Consider the following 22,701-nt stretch of genomic DNA (forward strand, 5'->3'; position numbering starts at 1 on the left):
CAGAATGAGAATCCAGCAACAGGAGGTAAAATGTTCTGATGCTGAAATCAGTCTATACTTACTGAAATTCAAACTGCTGCCACCTGTGGTTGAAGCTGGAAGTGCTGTTGACGTGAAATGAAATTTTACAAATGGCCTATCGAATGAACCTAGAGACTCTAGTCTTTTGACTCAAACTGGTTTCAGTGTAAAAACGAGATGAGGTCTCTTACCAAATATAATTTTGTTGGTGTTTTCTCAAACGACAAACTCTGCTGTGTTCGGCACCATGTTGTTTTGTCACATGACTCAGTGCATCGAAAGTTTAACTCTTCACTGTCAGCCCAGAGTGTCCTGAACTGAGATCAGTCAATTTAAATTAAATTAAATTATGCATAGCAAATAGCAAAGACAACACATAATTCACACACATGACGACGTGAGGTTGCACAAGGTTAACGCAACTTACTTTTTCGGATACATTTCTTTAATGATTTTCTTCTTATCAGTGACACCAGATATACTTGGAGTGGTGGTGGCATAGTGGCTAAAAGCACAGGGCTGATAATCAGAAGGTCATTGGTTCGAACCCCATGGCCACCACCATTGTGCCCTTGAGCAAGGCACTTAACTCCAGGTTGTTCTGGGGGGATTGTACCTGTAATAATTGCACTGTAAGTTGCTTTGGATAAAAGCGTCTGCCAAATGCATAAATGCAAATACCCTAAACCATCACATTTATCCACCCTGAAGAGCAGTGCGAAAGCTGAAATAGTTTGGAATAGCAATTTCTGCCATTCCTTCATATGTCATAAAATGTAAGAGTAGCATACTAGTATGCCATTCCAAACTCAGCTGTGTTCCTCTGCAAGTAAATTGCAATTTTATGTTTCAACCACTGATGTTGATAGAGCCCAGAATTATGCAGTGTACCTTTAAGAACAATGTTTTTCGTGTGTTCCTCTTCCTCTTTTTGTCCTGCCCAACTGTTTGCATTTATCATATATTAAGCAAGAGAAAACTGTCAAATCAAAAGTGGTCACAGACAGTCTAAGAAACCCACTTGGACCCATGGCCATGTTCAAGTGGATATTCTTCGTGTATATTTCAACCTAAGGGGCAGGGAGGAGACTTTATAGTCAAAAAGGACCACACATATCATATCGCTTCTGAAGAATTTGGTTCCCATTCACTTGCACTGTATGTAGCTAAAGAGCTGAAATATTCTACTAAAAATCTTAATTTGTGTTCTGCAGAAAAAAAGGAAGTTATACACGTGTTGGATGTCATGAGTGTGTAAATGATTATAGAATTTTCATTTTTGGGTGAACTATTCCTTTAAGATGGAACTCAATGTGACTTCATTGTTTATACATGTTAGTTTGTGTATCATGGTATCTACAGGAGACTCCTCCCTATAGATCCATTCCATTGTGTTTTATCTGGATTGACCCTTAGCCTGGTCTGCTATACTGTGTGTGTCGTGTATCTTGTTCCTAGGAAGAAGAAAACTGTTTATGGTACAAAGTTGTAATCATGGCTGATTTGGACTAATCAACAGATATATGAGTAGCTTTGTTTCTTGCTGTATGTGAAGATGCTTTTGATGAGATTTGAATCAGAGATCTGAGATGAGTGTTAGACAGGAAATATTTTCTATTAAACCCTAAAAACAGCTAAACGCAACAAATGAAACAGAACACAGGTGTCTTTCTTAAATATTGAAGCTCTTTTTAACTTGACACGGCTTTAAAATCTATTGGTCTTGCGTGAGACTCTAAAGAAACAGCAAGATGCGCTGCAGCATTCAAATACGTTCATCTAGCATGTGATTACATCAGAAAATAAATTAAACACAGTGTAGACATGTGCAAAAAAACATGTTCGGTGTGAACAGCCCCTGCATTCTCTCAAAAGAGTATATCTATGTTGCCATGTCAAGTGCTTTAGTTTACTTGTGCTTCGGATCTGTGTTTGTCTTCTTATCTGCATTTGTCATAAACTCGTAGTAATGGGGATATTTCCATTTAGTATAACAGCCACTGGTATCTTTGACATCTTTTCACTGGAGCAATTTCTCAACATTGTGGCACGAGCTCACGTGTGCAGGCAAATTGCCAATGCATTTAAGTAACTGTAATATAATTACTAAAAAATGAAGAGTTTGGTGTAACGCATTAATTACAGTAATGCGTTACACCAAATACTGATTGAGATTTATTATTATTTATATTTGACTTCACTAAAACTTGACATTGCCTGTAAGTTTCTCTTTAATGCCATTGTGCCAGAATGTGAAGTTAGAATTGCTATCTCAAATAAGCATTACAGTAACTTTTACCATCAAGATTTGCAAAGGCCACTTTCAAAAGAAAGAAGAAAAAAGATTATTGTTCTATTAAAGTTTAGATGGAATGCATTATATATACCAAACTGATATAAAATATTTAAAATACTCCTTCAGGTGTAATTGAAATTATTCATTGTTAAAGCTCCACCTTGTTATATTGTAAGTTGGGGTATTAACCAATGACCACAATATACACAAAAAAAAAAAAAAATAAAAATATATATATATATACACATATATATATATATATATATATATATATATATATATATATATATATATATATATATATATATATATATATGTATATATTATTTTTTATTTTTTTTTTGTATATATATATATATATATTATTATTATTATTTATATATATATATATATATATATATATATATATATATATATATATATATATATATATACAATTTTTTTTTATTATACTCAAGTCTTAAATATTATTAAACATCCCTGGACCAACCTAAATAAATAAGTTTACACCAACAGTTTTTTTAAGGGTTCAGGATCAGGTAGAAATAGCTTCAGAAATAAAATAGTCCTGCTCAATTGCAGGTTACAACATTGTACAGTGTACAGCATTCACTTGTCAAATTTATTTTGGCTGATCACAACAAAAATCAGAACCTCTTTTATGGAGAAGAATATTTAAATGTGTTGCTATAAAGTTTGAAGGACCTCTATATGATAAAAGATTAAGCACGTTGGCAGAATCTGATTACTGTTTACTGGATCACCCTGGGAATTTTTTCAAAACAAAACTATATTAGTTTTTTGCCCACGTGCTTGCAGTGCCCCTTAGGGATTCTTGGCTCATGGCCAGAGGACCTAATTTCAACTCCTGCCCATCTCTCACCTCCATGCTGACCTAGAGTATTTTGAGCAGGGAACAAGAGATTTGAATGTTTCCTTATATTTTTTTCTTTCATTCAATGTGTATGCCCTGGTCTCTATTTCTTGTCCAAGACTGACAGTCCAATCTTACCCCATTGGCAAATACTTATAATTACAAATAGTTCCTCCATTCCACATGACATATGTCTAAAAGGAATAGTTCACCCAAAAAAGAAAACTCTCATCATTGAATTCAATTCATTCATTGCAAGTGAATGGTGACCAGAACTCTGAAGGTCCAAATATTACATAAAGACATCATAAAAGTAATTTGTATGAGGTCAGTGGTTTAATCCATGACTCCAGAAGTGATCCAATTGGTTCTGGGTGAGAACAGACCAAAATGTAACTCCTTTTTCACTATATAGCTTGACAGCAGTCTACTTGGCGAACGTGAATTCAAGGTCGATTACACTCTCTACTGCGCCATCTAGCACTCTGCCACTGTGTCTCGTTTGGAAGGCTGCATGCTAGGTAGGACGCGTCCGTTGAAGGCAGCAGTATACAGAGTGTCCTCCTTTAAACAAGCCTCATTTAAACAAGACGGCATTCGTAGGACAAACGGAAACAGAACTCATCATGGTTGCTATGACAGCACTCCACTCTTTAACAAGCGTGAGCACTTTGAGTGAGAAGGGAACAAAGTCCCTTTAGAAGGGAATGTATGAGGTTAATTTTAGGAGTGTTATAATGATGTAAAGAGAAAAGAAGATTTTACAGGTGTGCTTTTAGTCTATAATATATTATTTTAATTATATATGACTATAATTATACATATTAGATACTCTGTATCCGTCTACTGAGGTGAGTGGTGAGTTGTGTGTGGATACTACGGAGAATAGTGTGAAGCCTCCACATGTGTTAGGTCTCTGCGGTAACGCACTCAACAAGCCACGTGATAAGATGGGTGGATTTCAAATGCAGAGGCATCTGAGATTCGTCCTCCACCACCCGGATTGAAGCGAGTCACTATGCCACCATGAGGACCTATAGCGCATAGGCGATATGGCAAAAAATATTATCACGATACTTTTTCATATAATTCGATATCGATATTTATCACAATATTCAATCACATTTGCACATTGCTAATTTTTTTGAATTTACAAAAAAAGAAGAGAAAACAAAATCCTAAATAGTCTTTACAAAACAGCATTTATAGAGTTTATCAATTGAGTGCAGTTGGATATGAATGTTATAAGATGATCTGTACATTTTGAATCATAATGAATGTGTGTGTGTGTGTGTGTGTATATATATATATATATATATATATATATATATATATATATATATATATATATTATTTATTATTTTTGTTTTTTCTATTTAAAATTATTTTCATATTTCTTTACATATACATAGTATACATATACATAGTATACAGATATCCAAGCATAGAAGCCCTTGTGACTGAGGAATGATACTGTATGGGGGGTTCATGGTTTATCTTCAGAGAGAAACTTTTGAAAATATAAAAGTCTGAATGGACCATTTTTCTATTTTCATTAAAGTGAGAAAGACTAGGCTACAAACTAGGAATTGTTTTGTATTTCATCCTTGTCAGAGATGATGACATATGAATAATTTCACAAAATTAGAACTGAAATCTATTTGTTTATTATTAAAGGCTTGGAAACACACACCTCATGTTTACTCACATGTAGGGAAAAGAGGAAGAGGGTGCGGCATATAATGAACTTGCAAAACTCTTTAGTATGGTACAAATTGAAACCATAGGCCCTTTTTGTTGTAGTTTGTGTGATTGACAAATTAACAGTCTATTTCACTGATGTGGCAGAGCAAAAAATGTCTTCTGCATCATGCTCTTTTTTTTTTTTTTCCCAGATGACATTTCTAAGCAGGAATACAAATGAACTAGATTTGGATTTACCACAAAAACTTTTCACACACAGAATTAATCTTGTGTTTGTATGCTAGGGATGCATTTGAAAAAATACAAAGAATGCAAACTGCTAACCAATTAGAGTCAATTCAGAGACGTGCGGCTATTAGAAATGCACTATGCTATAACATTTGCGACACGGAGCATGCAAAGATGCAAATTATACATCATCAATAGTGGTTCACAACCACGATTTGGGACAGATAAATTACCCAAACCAGCTTTTCAGGCAACTTGGTTCTATGGTGCACACCCAAGTTTGGAGAATCGTGCTTTCACACCAACCAAATTCTTCAAACTCACACTCTAGCGTGAAAACCCATAGTGTAAATTCACACTAAGCTACAATAGTGTTATTTCGGAATCAAAGGAATCAAAATTGGTGTTGTTGAGTGTTTTTTAGACCCATGTTTACTTTTGCTAAATAGTGCCTTGACAAAGTTTGGAAATTCCATATAATGCACCTTTTGTATTAGCCAAAAGCCAGTCAGCTCCTTTTTTCTCTGTTGTGTTGATAGAAGCTGTTTACATCTTTGCTGTACAATTAAAAAGTGAAAATGCATGCCTATTAAGCAATCTTAAAGCAAACATCCCACTGGGCTCCTTTATTTGACAAGAACCAATGCCATGGGGTGTTTCATAGTGAATAGATGTTGCAACTGTCTCATTCAGTCGTTGCTTGTCAGCTCGAATGCCCTTACAAGTTAATTAATCACAATGTGGTGTCAGGGACAAATCGGATTCTTCATCCTGCTCATCATATTGCCTTCTCTTGAATGTTACAAGCTGAGTTGACACGATGCTCTGACTCATGCAACATTTTCATTCATTCGTTTTGCAACCCTCTTGACCTCAACTGTCAGTACCTGAAATAGTTATTCCGCAAAATAAATATTTCAGCTTTTCACTTGTTGTTGAGGGCCGAATAGGAATACAGTACAAGGGTAACAAGCAGCAGATTGTTTGATGGTTTTAGAAGCCCTGTCAAAGTTGTATTACTCCATAACAGCATGTTTACTGGATTCAGATTTCTGTGAGGACAGTAATTTGACCTTTTTTTCAAGGCCCGAAGACATTGCATTCAACAGATGTTCAAAAAATATTCAAAATCTTTTACATACCAAAAATGGTAAATGTCAAGAAAGAGAAGAGCAATTTCAGCTTCATTTTGATTTGGAAATTAACAAGAAATGTCATGATAGATAAGTCATCATTGAGTTTTTTTCATGTAAGGCTGACATTTCCAAGCTTTATCAGCTCCTGTGAGGCTGATGTTCTCAAAGATTCATCATGATATTTTTTTGGATACAGCAGATATGATACCCACACTGGAGAAATTCAGAGACAATCACTTCATTTTTATCCGCTCACTGCACAACAGAAGCACATCTAAGATGATTGAGGAAGTCAGACTGACTAATCTCAAGCTGCAGGCATGTCACAAGACCTGTTGCATTGTAGTTAATATGGCCTCAGTGTTTGAGGAATGTTTGATATGTCTGAAGACCTGAGCTTTTGAAAGCGCATAAATCAAACCTGAGCATGTGCACAGCTACTGGTTTTCTGCAAGCTTCTTGCTTAAATGTCTTTTTTCAAATACATCTTTTTGCTCACACTCAGTTTAGATGCTTCTAACGTATTCATTGTCATTAAATTGTGAGTTTAAATAAAAAATTCAGACATGCCTTAACATTTAAATATTATAATGATTTCATTCACAATTAGCCATTTAAGTGCAAATCAGTTTCAGTTGGATACTGAGTAATTTATTCATATGTATCTACATTTTTAGCTGACCCTTTTCTTGTCATTTTTAGTTGCCGCAAGTTGGTTTGAAGACATTTTCAATTTTAAGATGTGGATAAACTGTAGATACTTTTACTGCAAGTACAGTCAATGCTTGCTTTGACTGATATATTTTTTTGTAACATAACCCTCATTTTATTTCCAGATTATTCGATTATTTTAAATAATCAGCTTTTTCATTGTGGCACTTAAAACATTTAAATTCTTTTGAAACAAAATAGCTCTTTTTATGACTGAGAAAAAGAATAGTGCTTCAGAATACAGTTACATGCATGTTAAGTAAATATGTATTTTTAGAGTATTTAAGGTTATTTTGGAGAACATGTATTTATTTTTAATATAGCAGTATTCTTTTAAAGGGACAGTTCACTCAAAAATGAACATTATGTCATCATCTACTCACCCTCATGTTGTTCTAAAGTCATATGGCTTAATTTATCTGTGGAACACAAAAGGAGAGCAAAACAGAATGTTAGCGACTGACAACCTCAGTCACCATTCACTTCCATTGTTTGTAAAAACATGCAATGAAAGTGAATGGTGACTGAGGCTAACATTCTGCCTTTTTAGGGATGGGCACGAGTACTGGAAGACTCAGGTACTCGGACTTGGCAGCAATGATCGATCATGAAAACGATGATCCAGGCGCATGTGGCAGTATACAGCAGGCGATTGTTTCAAAAAGCTAGAGAGAGCGCAGTTAAATGGAACACCATGCAGCATCTTCAAAACTGATCTTCAACTTAACACGCATATTAAAACGCAATGGTTATGGCATCTCCTGTTATTGGAAAATATACTGTTCAGACAGTCACTAAAAAACTGGTGTGCCCTTACAAAGATCACTACGGTAAACTGAAGGAAGATCAGACAGACACGCATTGTGCACGTTCTTTCAGAGTTGGGCAGATGCATTATATTTTGATTATGCAATCTTTTGTACATTTTGTAACATACTATTTTATTACAGCCTATAACAATGAATAGACGATGCACTGGGACAACCAGACGCAATGCACCAGACATGTTATTATATATACAGTTAGGAACATGTAATTGCCCCTTGAGTACTAGAGTAATTAGTCAGAGTACTTGAATAGACAAAATGACCAAAATGCCCATCGGCAGGTTCTTCTCCTTAGTTTAGGTTGTGCTTAGGATGTGACAGATGTAGATATAAAACTGTGGGGATAGGATAAATAAAATAAAAGAATTTGGAAAATTACAAACTCTCTTTATTTAGGGTGAACATATAATTTTCCTTGTTTGTATGTTCACTATTCCTTACTAAGGGACATTTTACACAGTATGCCGTCATTTTGTAATCATAAAATAATTAAGGTATTAGACTAGTGTCATTTTGGGTATTAAGAAATGTACTTAAAGCCGTCCCTTTAATGATGTGTTAAATTACATTACATTTACATTTAAAGGTATTTAGCAAATGGTCTTTTTTTTTAGAGCCACTTGTGCTTCAGTTTTAAACATAAAAATGCCATGGTTAACAAATGGTAATTGTCATCTCCTGAAATGCTTTTTTTTTTTTTTAAGAAAAAGAAAACTGCCTTATTAAAATACACACATTCTACCTGGTTTTGCCATTGTTGACTAATTTTGTCTAGCCATAGATCCACTGTATATACAGTATGTACAATCTAATAACCCATAAATTCCCATGGCCTGCTTTCTGGTAGTGACTTCTCCCATTCTCTGCAGGTCCTCTGTTGACCAGTTCAGGAGCACCTCTAAGAATATATGGGGCAATTTGATCCTGTTTTTCTGCTTTTTAAATCTAGTAAAAGCAAATTATAGTTATTAATATGCATTGCTTTTTAACCACAAGCGGTTTTTGAGGTGTCTGTATTATGATTCAGTTGTAACCAATCCTCAACCAACAGTCGCATTCTTAAATAGCATCAGTTCCCTCTTTAGACTGTATAACCTCCATACTTTGTTTCTCACCACCCTGTGATGTATGGTTCATTGCTGCTTGTGTGATGTGTTTTTGGGGATTTTATTTTAAACCTGACCTAAAGATAGATCTACCAAGCCTGTGTGTTTGAATCTTGTCTCCATCACGTAAATCTTTTAAAATCCCTCTTCTGTTGGGCCATCAAAACCATTTAGGACTGTCTCCACTTGGAGAAGAGAAAACACTAAGATGAAAGCATAGTTTTAGATGTTTCAGTGTTAATTTGAAGTGCCAATTGGTCTCCTCCTCCATCCCCTTAGGAGAAAGTTTCTTCTACAATCCCTGGATTTTTGAGCAGGAGGGATTCAATGTACTTGTCCATGTCTTTGAATCAGCTTTTTATTGTTTAGCGTTCCAAAACAACCAGGGTTAAGTACAGAAATGTGGTGCTTTTAATACTTATTTTGTTTTTGAAATCCAGTCAAATTCTTGGCAACACATGAGAACATCTCTGCAAAATGTGTTCCAGTCATATAGACTGTGTGCATGCACTCTATTATACAGAATCATTTTTGGGGACGTTATAATTTGGTAAATCAAGCCATAAATAAAGCAAAAAATTAAATGCAAATTAAATAACAAAAAAATATTATTTAAACAAGAGAGATTTGGTAGAGAGATTTGTTATATGTTAGTTCTGAGTGCAGTTGTATATAGTGAGTTTCTTTTTGTGTATGTTCGAGGCTGTATTGTACCATTGATCTGATTTAAAGAAAATATTTCCTGAGGAATTAAAAATGCTGCTGCGATCAAGGCTGCTGCAATGCTTGTAAACATACACAGAATCAGATTGCTTCAGAAATTGACAGTTAAACTATTGACTAAAACTATTATAAGCAATAGCTTGTTAAATAATATCACTGGCAATACTTGAACCTGAATAAATTACATTTGATAATTTCACCTGTTTAGAAAATAACCGACAGTGTAGAACTTGGTGATTGTCCCATAATTATTGTTTTATTCATGATCTATGGACCCTAGTCAGGGTAGAGAGCATGCAGTATTTAATTTGATGTGAATGAGAATGAGGCTATGATGTGAATAATAATGCAGTACAGTACAAGTCATCTTAATCAAATCACAGAATAAAACGTACCTCCAAATATCCATATGCAGTTGCAGTTTTACTTGGTTTATTAACAGAAAGAATATGCCTCTAGGAATCGAACTTGAGATCTTAGTCAAGCCGCGGTAGCACAGAGCCATATTACATCATTAATAATTTTTTTGAGTGGTAAATCTTAAGTGCAACGTTGCTCTGTATCTTAATCTGATTCAAAACTTTCAGTTGATTATTTTATTCTGTTTTCTAGCCATAGAGAAAGATAAACAGTAATATCTTCCAGTGTAGGCAGAGAGAGAGACAAAAAAGGAAACAAAAGCATAACATTTTCACAAACATAGTCTTGAAGAGAATAATCTCCTCTTTCACTTTCACTTCCGCATTCTTATTCTTTTTTTTTTTTTGCCGATTTGCGTTCTGAATGCAGTCTTATGGTCTTATGTGATTTTTGGAGATTCAAAGTTGTGGTCACCATTCACATGAATTGTGAGGACCTACAGAGCTGAAATAAATATTCTTCTAAAAATCTTTATTTGTTTTCTGCAGAAGAAAGAAATTCACACACACCTGTGGTTGCATGAGTGAGTAAATGATGAGAGAATTTTCCTTTTGGGTGAACTATTCCTTTAACTTGTCCTAAAATGTAATGAGCAGGGAGGAAATGAAATACTTATGGCAGCCTTTATAGCAGTTCAGCCTTCCTATAGTTAGACAGAGGCCGAGTGGTTATCTTGGAAACGGCAAAGTTATTGACAATGAAGCCATATCAGTTTCAGAGCAGGAATGGGAAAATAACACACAGATGTAAGTGATTTATGTTTATCAGTTGCCCACTTTTCCTTCTAATGAGTGTAGCTCACCTGAGCCCTTGGGGCAAGGGTTCACAGATGAGGACCTCACACGCATGTGCCCCACCAAGTGTTGAAACTGAGTTACAGCTGCTTTAGAGATGTAGTTTGGTGCAGCCTCAAGAACAGTGGTACATGATCCCAAGGGTGTAATTTAGCAGGTTCGAAGTGGTTACTTGGAACGATTTTGATTTACATTTTTATAAGGAAGAAGAAAAAAAGAAGTTGCACTCTGCTTTTATAATATATTTTTAAATAAATATATTTACAATGATGCACCTTCACATGAGATGAAACCTCAGTTTGAATGAAAATGCTGCTTTATGTGGTGATGGGTGAGCACCCCATGCTAACATAATATGACCAAACAAAGATTATTTGCTTTATCTTGACAATCCCCTTTAACTGGATACTTTTACTCTCATGGCTTGGTGTGAATAGCACATTTCTTTGATGGCATCAGTAAATATGCCGCTATGTGTCAGCACAATTTAAACACAACTATTACTAAATGCACCTTTTAAACTAATAAAATTGAAAAGGTGACTTATAAATTCTAGGGGTTTCAAAGAAAATAAAATTAAATGTGTATTATATTTGCCAGTTTTATACATGTGTGTGGACGTGTTTTGTAACAGAATATGTGAAATGTAGATTTTTAAAAAAAAGTAACATTAACAATATAAATTATATTGCTGCATTCTGTTCGGTATAATGTGAGATTTAAAAAGATCACATTTCTGGTTTGGTGTTTATAAAGGGGAACTAAAATGGGGCTGTGGGGTTGCATGAGACAATAACGGTTAGGAAAATAATTTTTGCAATGAGGAGGTACCATGTAGATGACTTGGTTGGATAAATTGACTGTTTGTTACATAATTCAAGGAGATGATCAGTGTGATTCACGTCTCTTATTGTCTCTCAAACAGGTATAAAGGATGTCCAGTTTGGCCGCGAGTCAGATAAATACACAGGGGATGTCACCATGAATAAACCAATGGCAGCTGACTGATACTGACACTGCATATGCTGAGCACATCGGCGAGGGTTGGGTTTGTCTCAGTCTTGTGTGATTGGTCGCTGAATGGCATTAAGGTGAATGGAACACAACGAGCAGGACCTTAACCTGCCAAAGGGAGATGAGACACAGTGAGTTAGTTTGTGTGTGTGTGGGTGTGGCAGCTCTAGATTTGGAGCTCAATCACTGTGAATAATCTCAACAAAATGATCATACCCAGAACTTAAGTCTGTCGATTTTATTGTATTTTTTTATATATATAAAATAATGCATTTAATCATGTAAACTGTACACATGTAATTTCCTCCTCCTCCTTCTTTCGGCTGTTCGCATTAGGGGTAACCACGGCGGACCATCCGTGATCCGCTCTTGATCCGGCACTGGTTTTACGCGAGATGCGCTAACTGACGCAACCCCCAGTGGCTGGGGGACTCTAGGCATGTAATTTTCCTACCAACAGAGCAATTCAATTTGTTTTTCCGAGTCACAGTCAGCAGGGGGCAGTCAGCGCTACTCCAGATGTATAGGGCACAAACCGACAGCAGAGTGCAGAGGTCTTGAGATGTGTTTATTTTTAAGTTTCAAACTACGTTTAACTTGGCACAGCATCCTAAAATAGTGACATTTATGGCTAGAGATCCTGAAAACTATTGAAGCATAACACAACCACAGTGAAACGCACCAAAAACATTCCTCTTATGTACGAAAATGTACATCCCCTATGTACATAGAACAGTGGTAATAAAATAGAGACCAGAGTAAACAGTGCTAAACAGTGTGGTTTTGTTTTTTGTAATAGCAGCAATTAATCATAAAAAACATGATATAAATCATTAAAAAGTAATCTAATGCAAAATAATAGTACTTTAAATTATAGAAATATTCTTTACTGTGATTATTAGGTATGCATAAATACTGATTCAATGTAGTCAGAGTTTGGTTGAGAAGTAGTCAAGTCATTGAAATGTATTTAAAGCTGCTAAAATTGAGGACATTGAGTCCGTTTGCCTTTCTCATTTTCTTGTCAATAGTGTTGTTTGATTAATATTAATGATAGGCCTATAGCTGCATTTACACATCGCACAGACCTGATATTTTGAGATATAATATTTTTGTCCTGTCTGCTTACACTCTTGTAATTCATTAACGGCTGTATTTACAATAATATTGCGTCAAGAGGGGCATTTTGACCAAGAAGCACGTTTGACTGTGTTTAGAACGAGACAGGAGCGCTCCAAAAAGCATGCCCAGACACACTGTACGCACGTGAGTGTTTGAAAGCAGCCGGTGGTAGTTCAACAGCATGCGGGTACTGAATTCAATCAGTAGGCTACTTGGTAATGCCGGTACTTTTAACATCGTGGCTGTTAAAATATTAAACAGAGCAGAGATTACACTGCACCCAGTTTCGGATGCAGTGACGTGGACCACGAAAATAGCATAGATGGAATGCAACAATGTGTCCTCCTCTATTGACAATTGCAAAACTGATTGCTGAGGACTGTAGGCAAGTGAAAGGCTTATGTACAATGATATGGAAAAATAACAAACAATTTATTGATTTCTAAAGGCACTTTTTGTATTGTCTAATCACTACTCTGCCACAATAATGTAATGATCTGAATTTTCAGATTTGTTATGTTTATTATATTTATAATATATACTGGTGGCCAAACGTTTGGAATAATGTACAGATTTTGCTCTTATAGTGGCATTCAACTGATCACAATATATAGTCAGGACATTAATAATGTGAAAAATTATTATTACAATTTGGAAACACTTTTCAGAACTTCTTAAACTGCTTCAAAAAGTACTCATCAAAAAATCCTCAACGTGCAGCAATGACAGTTTTGCAGATCCTTGGCATTCAAGCTGTCGTTTGTCCAGATACTCAGGTGACATTTCACCCCACACTTCCTGTAGCACTTGCCGTAGATGTGACAAGTGGTCTTGTTAGGCACTTCTCACGCACCTTACAGTAGAGAACTGCACAGGACATGAGCCGATAAGGGATAAGGATTTTTCATGTTGATTTTATGTTATTCGTTATTATGAGCATGGGATCTACCTATAGTGGCTTTTAGATCTGTTTAAACAGGCTACCTGCTTAAAGAAAAAAAGGTGCGTCTGCACACTGATTTATTGCTCCAAAAATACTTTATTAGCTTACATTTAGACCAATAGGTCTTTTTTTTTTTTTTTTTTGATAAAAGGACAGTGTAAAGTGACAATAACTTATGCATCTCTGTGACTGGGGTAAAAACAAAGTAAATAGCGGCACACACACTTTGGGAATCTCAAAACTGCACCAATGTTATAAAATACTCAGAAGTCAGGAATATAACTCAACATGTTACTGTAATGTCGCTGGAAAAACGAAACTTATAAACAAATCGTGATCGGTACACGACAACTGTTCGATTAAAGCATGACAAACAATATAAGCTCCAACAACCCTACCAGAAAACAAATCCAAGCATTACAGCTGGTAAAAACCTTGACATACTGTTAAAAACAGTTAAACATCCATTAGTGGAAGGATTTCACACCACTGCTCATGCAAGTCGGGACACAGCCGGACCTTTCTGAGCTTACAAACATGACGTAAACAGGATTTAAAAATCAATGAGTTCCGGGGTGGTGCCCTTTTCTTTAAGTTACTAAAATCCTCTCACCAGTACCTGACTCCTGCTCAGAAGACTCTCCCTCAATCTCTGACCTCGAGCCTTGTGGTTGTTCCCCATCTTGAATGGAAGAATTAGACTTTTCACTTATTTTTATATGCAATAGTATTGTCAGTATACTGTATATATTGATATGATAATAATATAAAACATGTAGATTAATGTATATATCTGCACTTAGTTTTTATTCTGAATACTTTTATTCTGAATACTGAATACAAATTAATATTTGTTTTACTTAAAATATGCTTACTTTGAAACACAAAGTTATATATTACTCCCTTCTATGTCAAATGATTCTGAGGAAAATAATTCTTCACTGAAGACACAGTGTGAAGGATCTTTTGCTATATATTTTCATCATGATCCAGGATTCAACTGCTTGCTTTCTCGTGCTTTGAATTCAGCTTTGCAAACTCCTCTTTCTTTCTTTTTAATTATTTTACAGTATGTAACACAATTTGAACATATACAATATTGTGATGTGCAGACATGGCATTATTTAACATTATGCAATGGAATAATGTACAGATTTGTGGTTTCAGAAGGAAATTGGTACTTCACCAAAGTGGCATTCAACTGATCACAAAGAATAGTCGGGACATTACTGATGTAAAAAACAGCACCATCACTATTTGAAAAAAGTCATTTTTGATCAGATCTGATCAAAACAGGCCCCATTTCCAGCAGCCATCACTCCAACACCTTATCCTTGAGTAATCATGCTAAATTGCTCATTTGGTTCTAGAAAATCACTTGCCATTATATCAAACACAGTTGAAAGCTATTTGATCCATTAAATGAAGCTTAACATTGTCTTCAGTTTGTTTTTGAGTTGCCACATTATGCAACAGACTGGCATGACTTAAGGTCAATATTAGATCAAAAATGGCAAAAAAGAAACAGCTTTCTCTAGAAACTCATCAGACAATCATTGTTTTGAGGAATGAAGGCTATACAATGCTTGAAATAGCCAAAAACTGAATATTTCATACAAAGGTGTACACTACAATCTTCAAAGACAAAGGACAACTGTCTCTAAGAAGGACAGAAGAGATGTGGAAGGCCAGATGTACAACTAAACAAGAGGATAAGTACATCAGAGTCTCTAGTTTGAGAAATAGACACCTCACATGTCCTCAGCTGACGGCTTCATTGAATTCTACATGCTCAACACCAGTTTCATGTACAACAGTAAAGAGAAGACTCTGGGGTGCAGGCCTTATGGGAAGAATTGCAAAGAAAAAGCACTTTTGAAACAAGTGCTACAGGAAGTGTGGGGTGAATTGTCACCTGAGTATCTGGAAAAACTGACAGCTAGAATGCCAATGATCAGCAAAACTGTCATTGCTGTACATGGGGGATTTTTTGATGAACTCTTTGAACTCTTTGTCCTAACTATACATTGTGATCAGTTGAATGCCACTTTGGATAAAAGTACCAATTTCCTTTCATAAGATAAAAATCTGTACAATATTCCAAACGTTTGGCCGCCAGTGTATATTCAGTTCATCAACAGTTCAAGGGCTCACTTTATTTTTATAATTCTTTATCATTTAAATTATTACATTATGAATTAGCTGTGCAGCAATTGCAGTAATTGGAAAGCCTACATTTCAGTTTAAATAACAACAAAATGAAAGAAAAGGATTCATTTTTAGAGACTTACTTTAGCTCTGCAATCTGATGTTTTACCTTATAAACTTGCGCCCGTTTTTAATGCATTTGGGCCCGTTAAAGCATTGTCAATACAATTCATACGCGTTTATGACACATTTGGACTGCTCAAGTGTCATGCGTTGGACCCACTTAGGGCCCCTCTACAATGTTGCATATGATTCGCTGCACTGAAAAACAGCCAAAAACGGCCAACTAGAGCATGTTTATATAAATCAACAGTATACTATATATACAGTGTATAATATCCCACAGACCGTGTTGCACTATTCATCATACAGTATATACATGTAAACCTATATGCACATCCCTAGTAGTGTGCTACTGTTTTGAGAATGTTACATACAGATAATAATGATCATTGATTTTTTTATTTATTTACCCTACACGGCATGCTGCCAGCAATAATGTGCCCGCTGTTTACGTGCAGCTTTTTGATTATCGTAAGTTTAACTGCCGACAATGCAAAGTATTGGGTGGGAGGGGCTTCACCCACTCCCTCATTTACAACTCTTTAACTCACAGTGGGCACAAAACATTTTAGCCCACTGTCTAAACAGAATTATACACGCAGACACTCAAAGGAGAAGTTTTCAACCGCTGATTTTGAATTCAGTTGTAAATCTCTATATGTTATTTTTTAATGTGACGTCATAGCTTTTTACAGCCATGTATGTAAACATGCATGGACAAATGATATATGCCAGTGATTTCACGCCAAATCCGACCCGACAACTCTAAATAAAAATCATTATTTTAGGCTTACCGTAGTGAATCGGGGTAAAATAAGGATAGAGTTTTGAACATAGATTTTGTTTATGTACTAACTCCGTAATTAACTTTTGTTAATTGTAACCCAAAATAAGCTTACGTAGTGCAGCTTTAAGGACATTTTTGTTTATGTTTGTCTAATAAAAATATTTGATACTTTTTCACATGATGTCCAATATATAATATGGTCCTGAAGCAAAAGCAGTTGAGAACCTTTGGTTTGCATGAATATATGGAGTATATTAATTCACAGATTTCCTGGAAGCTTTTCAGAACATTATTCATATTCTCAGTCTTTAACATCACCAAAGCAAATGTGATTGTAATCCAGAATTCCTGATGATTTGTCCAAGTGTGTGATGTGTTTAAGAGGAAGCTGTCAACAGTACATGCATATGATTAGATGAGAAAAGGACAAATAGAGAGTGAGATTAGAGTGCCTGAGAGAGAGAGAAAGATGGCCAGATGGGGCCACTGTGTAACAAGGGACAATTCAGGACACTGACTCATGACGAAAGTCTGTGGATTGTCTGTGAGCAGCATGTCACTGAAGCAGAGAGGGAGAGCGAGAGAGAAAGAGAGAGAGAGAGTGTGTGTGTGTGTGTGTATGTATTTGGAGCACAGAAGCACGTGTCTCTCTGTGAGCTGCCTCATGGTCATGCCCTCCCCCCAGACTTTGAGTTACCGCATGCACACAACCGTACACACTCTCACACACACACACACACACACACACACACACACACAGTTTTAGGCCCCTGTGGGTCAGTTCTGGAATTATTATGCAGCTAGAGAAGCTTCAGACGGTTCGCTGTAAGGCAGAGTTTTCCCAAGCCCTGCTTTGCCTCAACTGCCATTTAATTACACTGCTATAATTTGATTAGCGGAAGGCTTCACTGAAATGCTTATTCACTCCGAGCCTGCTCATCTCTCCACACCTCAGCCCGTCTCTGTCTGTTCTCCTCGAAAGCATTTGCAGGAATTAAAAGCAGGAAGTGGAACCGTGACATCCTCTCGTGGACTTTGCTTTGATGTTCCGCAGCTCACGTGTCAGTGGATAAAGTCTGACATTTTTAACTTGTTCGTACCCAAACAATTGCAGCAAATCTGTTAATAAAAATTGTGTATTTGTTATCTGGTCAAATAAATGTAAATCCACTTGTGAACATTTTGAAATTAATAGTTTTCATTGCAAATGATAACAGCATTACAATCTGAGTAAAACAACTGAGCAGGAATTTGAGAATTTCATAGTATTTTGTAAATATTTAATTTAATGACAGGCTGGCATGCACTGATAAATTGATAACCTGCAATTGTTATCTCAAGCATCTATTTCTATTTCATTTAACCCATGATAAGGACCTTTTTTGGAGCATAAATACAATTTATGACATAAGTAAAACTAGTTGCACAAATTAGCACAAGTTGTAGGTTACCTGATTACCCTGTAGGTTTTACATTGTGAACTCGAGTCGAAATTAAAAATCAAATTTAAACATGGAAATAAACAAAAATGTATGCTGATGATTTACGTCATCAGTGTTTCATTGGATCAAATTTGTTTCAAATTTGATTCAAGCTCTAAATTCCTTCCATGACTACTTTAATGAAGATTATATAATACTTTATAAATAATAATAGTGAATAGAAATAGAGGTGGACAGTTGCTGAAATAGTTTAGTAAACAGTTGTTTATATACTGTACCCTCATGTTTAGAACTCCATTGATGTTGTGCACTGAATTGATGCACTGAACATGTGCATGTTGTGCGTTCCGCTCTAACACAGTTCTGTTGATGATTTATGCATGTATGTATTAATATGCTATAAACTCTGCAAAAGCTGAATGTTACTCTCTGGAGTGTGTCTAGATGACAGAATTGTAGAAGGTGATTTTGACTTCAAAGGAGGGTCCTTTGCTTCATTATATATGATTAGTTAAAACACAGTAGAGTGATGAGGAAGATAAGAGCAGAGGTTTCTGGATGTGGGAGAGATGGGGCTCACAGGAACAGAGCTCTCTGATGCACTGGAACAGTGCCAGGAGGAGGGATGTGATGCAAGTGTGTGTATGTGTGTGTGTGTGTGTAGAGGGAGGGGTGGGGGAGAGAAGTTGAATCCTACCAGCTCAGAGTCCCTGTTACAGCAGATAGATTGCTGACAGCTTGGCAAGAGGTGGACGACAGAGATCATGCACATTTTACAACCACATTATGCCAACAGGTTAGAATATCTCGTTTTCTTTCCCACTCTCTCTCTTCCACCCTAATGGCTATGTTGGTGTTTGCTCAATTGTGTTTTCAGTTTCAAAGGAATTTATGTTATCCATGACTTTGCATGTTGTTGTGATGTAACACTAGCTGAATCATTATATCTTCATATAAAATAGTATTATTAAGATTGAATGTTTATAAGGGGTTGGATACTGTGTGACTACGTGTTAAGCTCCATATACACAAGTATTACCTCAGTTGAACTAAACTGTGTGCATGTTAATGGGGGTGTGTCAGGGTTTACCTTGCAGTACACTGCCAGGGAGTTCATAACCTCCACACACAAACAGAGATATTTGTTGTTATTAACTACACACTGGGACACTTTACATGAAAGAGTTGCTTGTGTGTTTTATTGTGTTATTGCTGTCATGAAGGCAGTCACGTGAGCTGAACACATGAGAATAGTTTTTGTGGCCAATTTGTGGTTTGATCTATTGGTTTACTTTCGATTTTAGAAGGTGATGCAACTCTGTTGATAGACACATTATGGCAGTCAGCTGAGGTGAAAAATTCTGTGAAAATTATTTTAAAACAGTGCCACCACATGGTGAAATATGTTTATATTTGAGGGGTTAAAAGAGTACAGGGATTTGGAGAGAGGAGATTTTCAAAATCAGTGGCTAAGACTGATGTAATGGTCACTTTTCACAGAGTGTGATGACACATTTCCACCTTAAAGGTATAGTTCACACTAAAATGAAAATGTTCTCATCATTTACTCACCCTTATGCCATCCCAGATATGTATGACTTCCTTTCTTTTGCCGAACACAAAAAAGATTTTTAGAAGAATATCTTAGCTCTGTAGGTCCATTCAATGCAAGTGAATGGTGACCAAACATTTGAAGGACCGAAAAACATATAAATTCAGCATATAAGTAATCCAGTCCTTATGTCTTCAAAAGTGACATGATAGGTGTGTGTGAGAAACGGATCAATATTTATGTACTCTTTACTATAAATCTCCATTTTCACTTTCACATTTTTTTGGGGTGATTTGTATTCTTTGTTCATAATGCTTCCTCGGCAGGGAGGAGAATTTATAGTAGGGCTCAACGCTAAGAATTCTTTCTACTGGCCCAGGCAAAAATTTCACTGGCCCCAAAACTAAAATGACAAATGGCTGTTTTTTCCATCATGGCTTCAAAAAATACATTCAAATATAGCTGCTGAGCATTTTTGGCATCTTTCTCACTACTGACTGCCATGAATCTGTCTATTTTATTTCTCTCATTTAGAAAGGCATGGAAAAGTAATGTAGTAGTGGATTAATAGTTTTTCTTTCTAGTTGTTGGGAATGCAAAATAATATTTACTGTAGCTTGTATAGTGTACTTCTATTTTCCAAACCCAGAAATGTGAAAACGGACAGCATTAACGTTACTGCTTAACCCTGTAATGCCTGTGTATGAAATATATATATAAAAAATATATATGGTATGTAAGTTTCACATGTTTATGGCACCATCTAGTGGTTATTTGCGAAAAGTGGTTTCAATGTTTATATCGATCTATTTAAAATTGCAGCGGACATCAGCAAAAAATTACTTATGTTGGGATAAATGACAGATTATTTTAATAAATTAAAAGTGACAGTAATTATTATATTGTTACTGATATTTTAAAATGAGTATTTGCTGAATACCAGCAACTTATGCTTGGTTACATTTTTTATATTTTATTGAAAAAGCATGTTGAAATCACATGCATCAAATATGATACAATATGATTTTGAGGTCTATCTATTAATCACTATTACATTACATTCATGTCCACTATAAAAAAAATACAAATAAAATCATAGAGCATTAAATAAATCTTATAAAAATTATGTCAGAATTTTCAAAGTGTGAACTAATATGTCTGTTTGTTTTCATATATGAAGACTGCTCTGTCATTATAAAGATCTAATAATTTTACATTATAAGCTATGATGATGTCACCTTACCATAAATACCATAAGAGACCTGGGGAAAAATGTTTTAAATTTCCATTTTTTTAATTGTCAGTATAGTTTTTGGTGCATAAAATACATATGATAAAAATTGTTTATTGAAAAAATATATATATTGTATTTGATGTGCTGAATTGAACTGTGATACATTTCAATCCATATTTATAAACCAATAAGTCTCAGAAATGTGGTATCTCTGAAAAGCCTCTGATAATACCCCAAGATTTACCACTGTATTATGTATGGGCTAAGATAAACTTAAATAACAAATTTCCTGCACAAAAATGAATTGCTGGGCCTCAGGAGGATAAAAAACCTTTAAAGCTAAAGCTAATAAAGTATAACATTTATGATATAAAAGAAATATGAAATTGTTTTTTTTTTCTTTTCTTTTTTTGTTTACAATTTATTTGTATATTTTGTCCAATGGCACTAAAACGTTAAAAAAAAAATTAGAAATATAATTTTCTGAAAATTCTTTCATATGTCAGGCTTTACAGTGTTAAAGAGTGTAGAAAACATAAACCATTTTAATCTTTATTGTGTGGAGAAAAAGAAAATCTATACATTTAAAAAAAAAAACTAAAAAAAGAATGACTTTCCCACTGTTGTGGCATCATTTCCACCACTACACCAAACAAATGTGCCCTTAATAAAGTTTTTTCCATAAGTTAGTGTAGTTGTTTACCAAGTTATCAAAAGTGTCAGTGTCAGATTGCTGGAGATGAAATATGAGGCAAGTCAAGGAAAATCAATATAAATATCACTTGTGAGCAGAATATTTTATTTTAAGCATTTAAGTATATTTTGCCAAATTATGCAACACATGTGAAAATATTATTTAGTTGTGTGTATTTGTAAAATGTTAGCAAGACAAAAGAGTTGGGAATGTCATTAAAAAAAGTTTAAAATATAATTCACATCACAGAATACAGTATTTGAGGTGTGGTGGAAATGTCACTGTGGTGGGAATATTCATGACTTTCAGAAAATAAATGACAGAGAATGACACAAATTTCCTGTGATTGCAAGTACATACACTTTTGGACATTGTTTTTAAACAAACGAACTCATAAATAATAAGTACAGTATATTGTAAAACAGTTAAATAATAATGAATATACTGAAAATGATATAGCAATCTACCGGATTTTTACAAATTTGGGATTTTCTTTAGCATGGTACAATTTGACTTTCTCTTCCTCTCCCCATCTCTGTCTTTTTCTTCAGGTGGCCAAACGGAGTGAAGAGAAAACGAAAGAACAGTCAATGCTCTATGAACAACACGTCTGGTAAGGATTTTGTATCTAGTGGCAACCCAAACATTTTTGGCTTATGATGGATTGTGTGTATATGAATGTGGGTTCCTAATTTAAATGCAATGATAGATACTCCTCTATCTTAAAGCAATCATACAAAGGCAATCAGGGTTGTAGAGATCTCTGGGAGATCCAGCTTTTCCAGCTTGTGTGTGCATGTGT

The 22,701-nt window shown here is 35.3% G+C and overlaps 1 protein-coding gene across 3 annotated transcripts in view; it reads left to right on the forward strand.

The window, feature by feature from the left end:
* Nucleotides 1-22,701, forward strand: part of LOC127647699 (thyroid hormone receptor alpha-A) — a 48,764-nt gene that overhangs the window by 14,406 nt on the left and 11,657 nt on the right. Inside the window, exons 2-3 of one of the 3 annotated variants that reach the window (XM_052132118.1) lie at nucleotides 11,766-11,985; nucleotides 22,451-22,512. In XM_052132118.1, coding sequence (XP_051988078.1) covers nucleotides 11,936-11,985; nucleotides 22,451-22,512 — 112 coding nt within the window. In that variant the 5' untranslated portion in view covers nucleotides 11,766-11,935. Of the gene's footprint in view, nucleotides 1-11,765; nucleotides 11,986-19,155; nucleotides 19,216-22,450; nucleotides 22,513-22,701 lie in introns of those variants that run through there. The other 2 variants (XM_052132120.1, XM_052132119.1) reach the window with 2 other exon arrangements.

Source organism: Xyrauchen texanus, chromosome 8 (assembly GCF_025860055.1).
Source record: "Xyrauchen texanus isolate HMW12.3.18 chromosome 8, RBS_HiC_50CHRs, whole genome shotgun sequence".
Lineage (NCBI taxonomy): Eukaryota > Metazoa > Chordata > Actinopteri > Cypriniformes > Catostomidae > Xyrauchen > Xyrauchen texanus.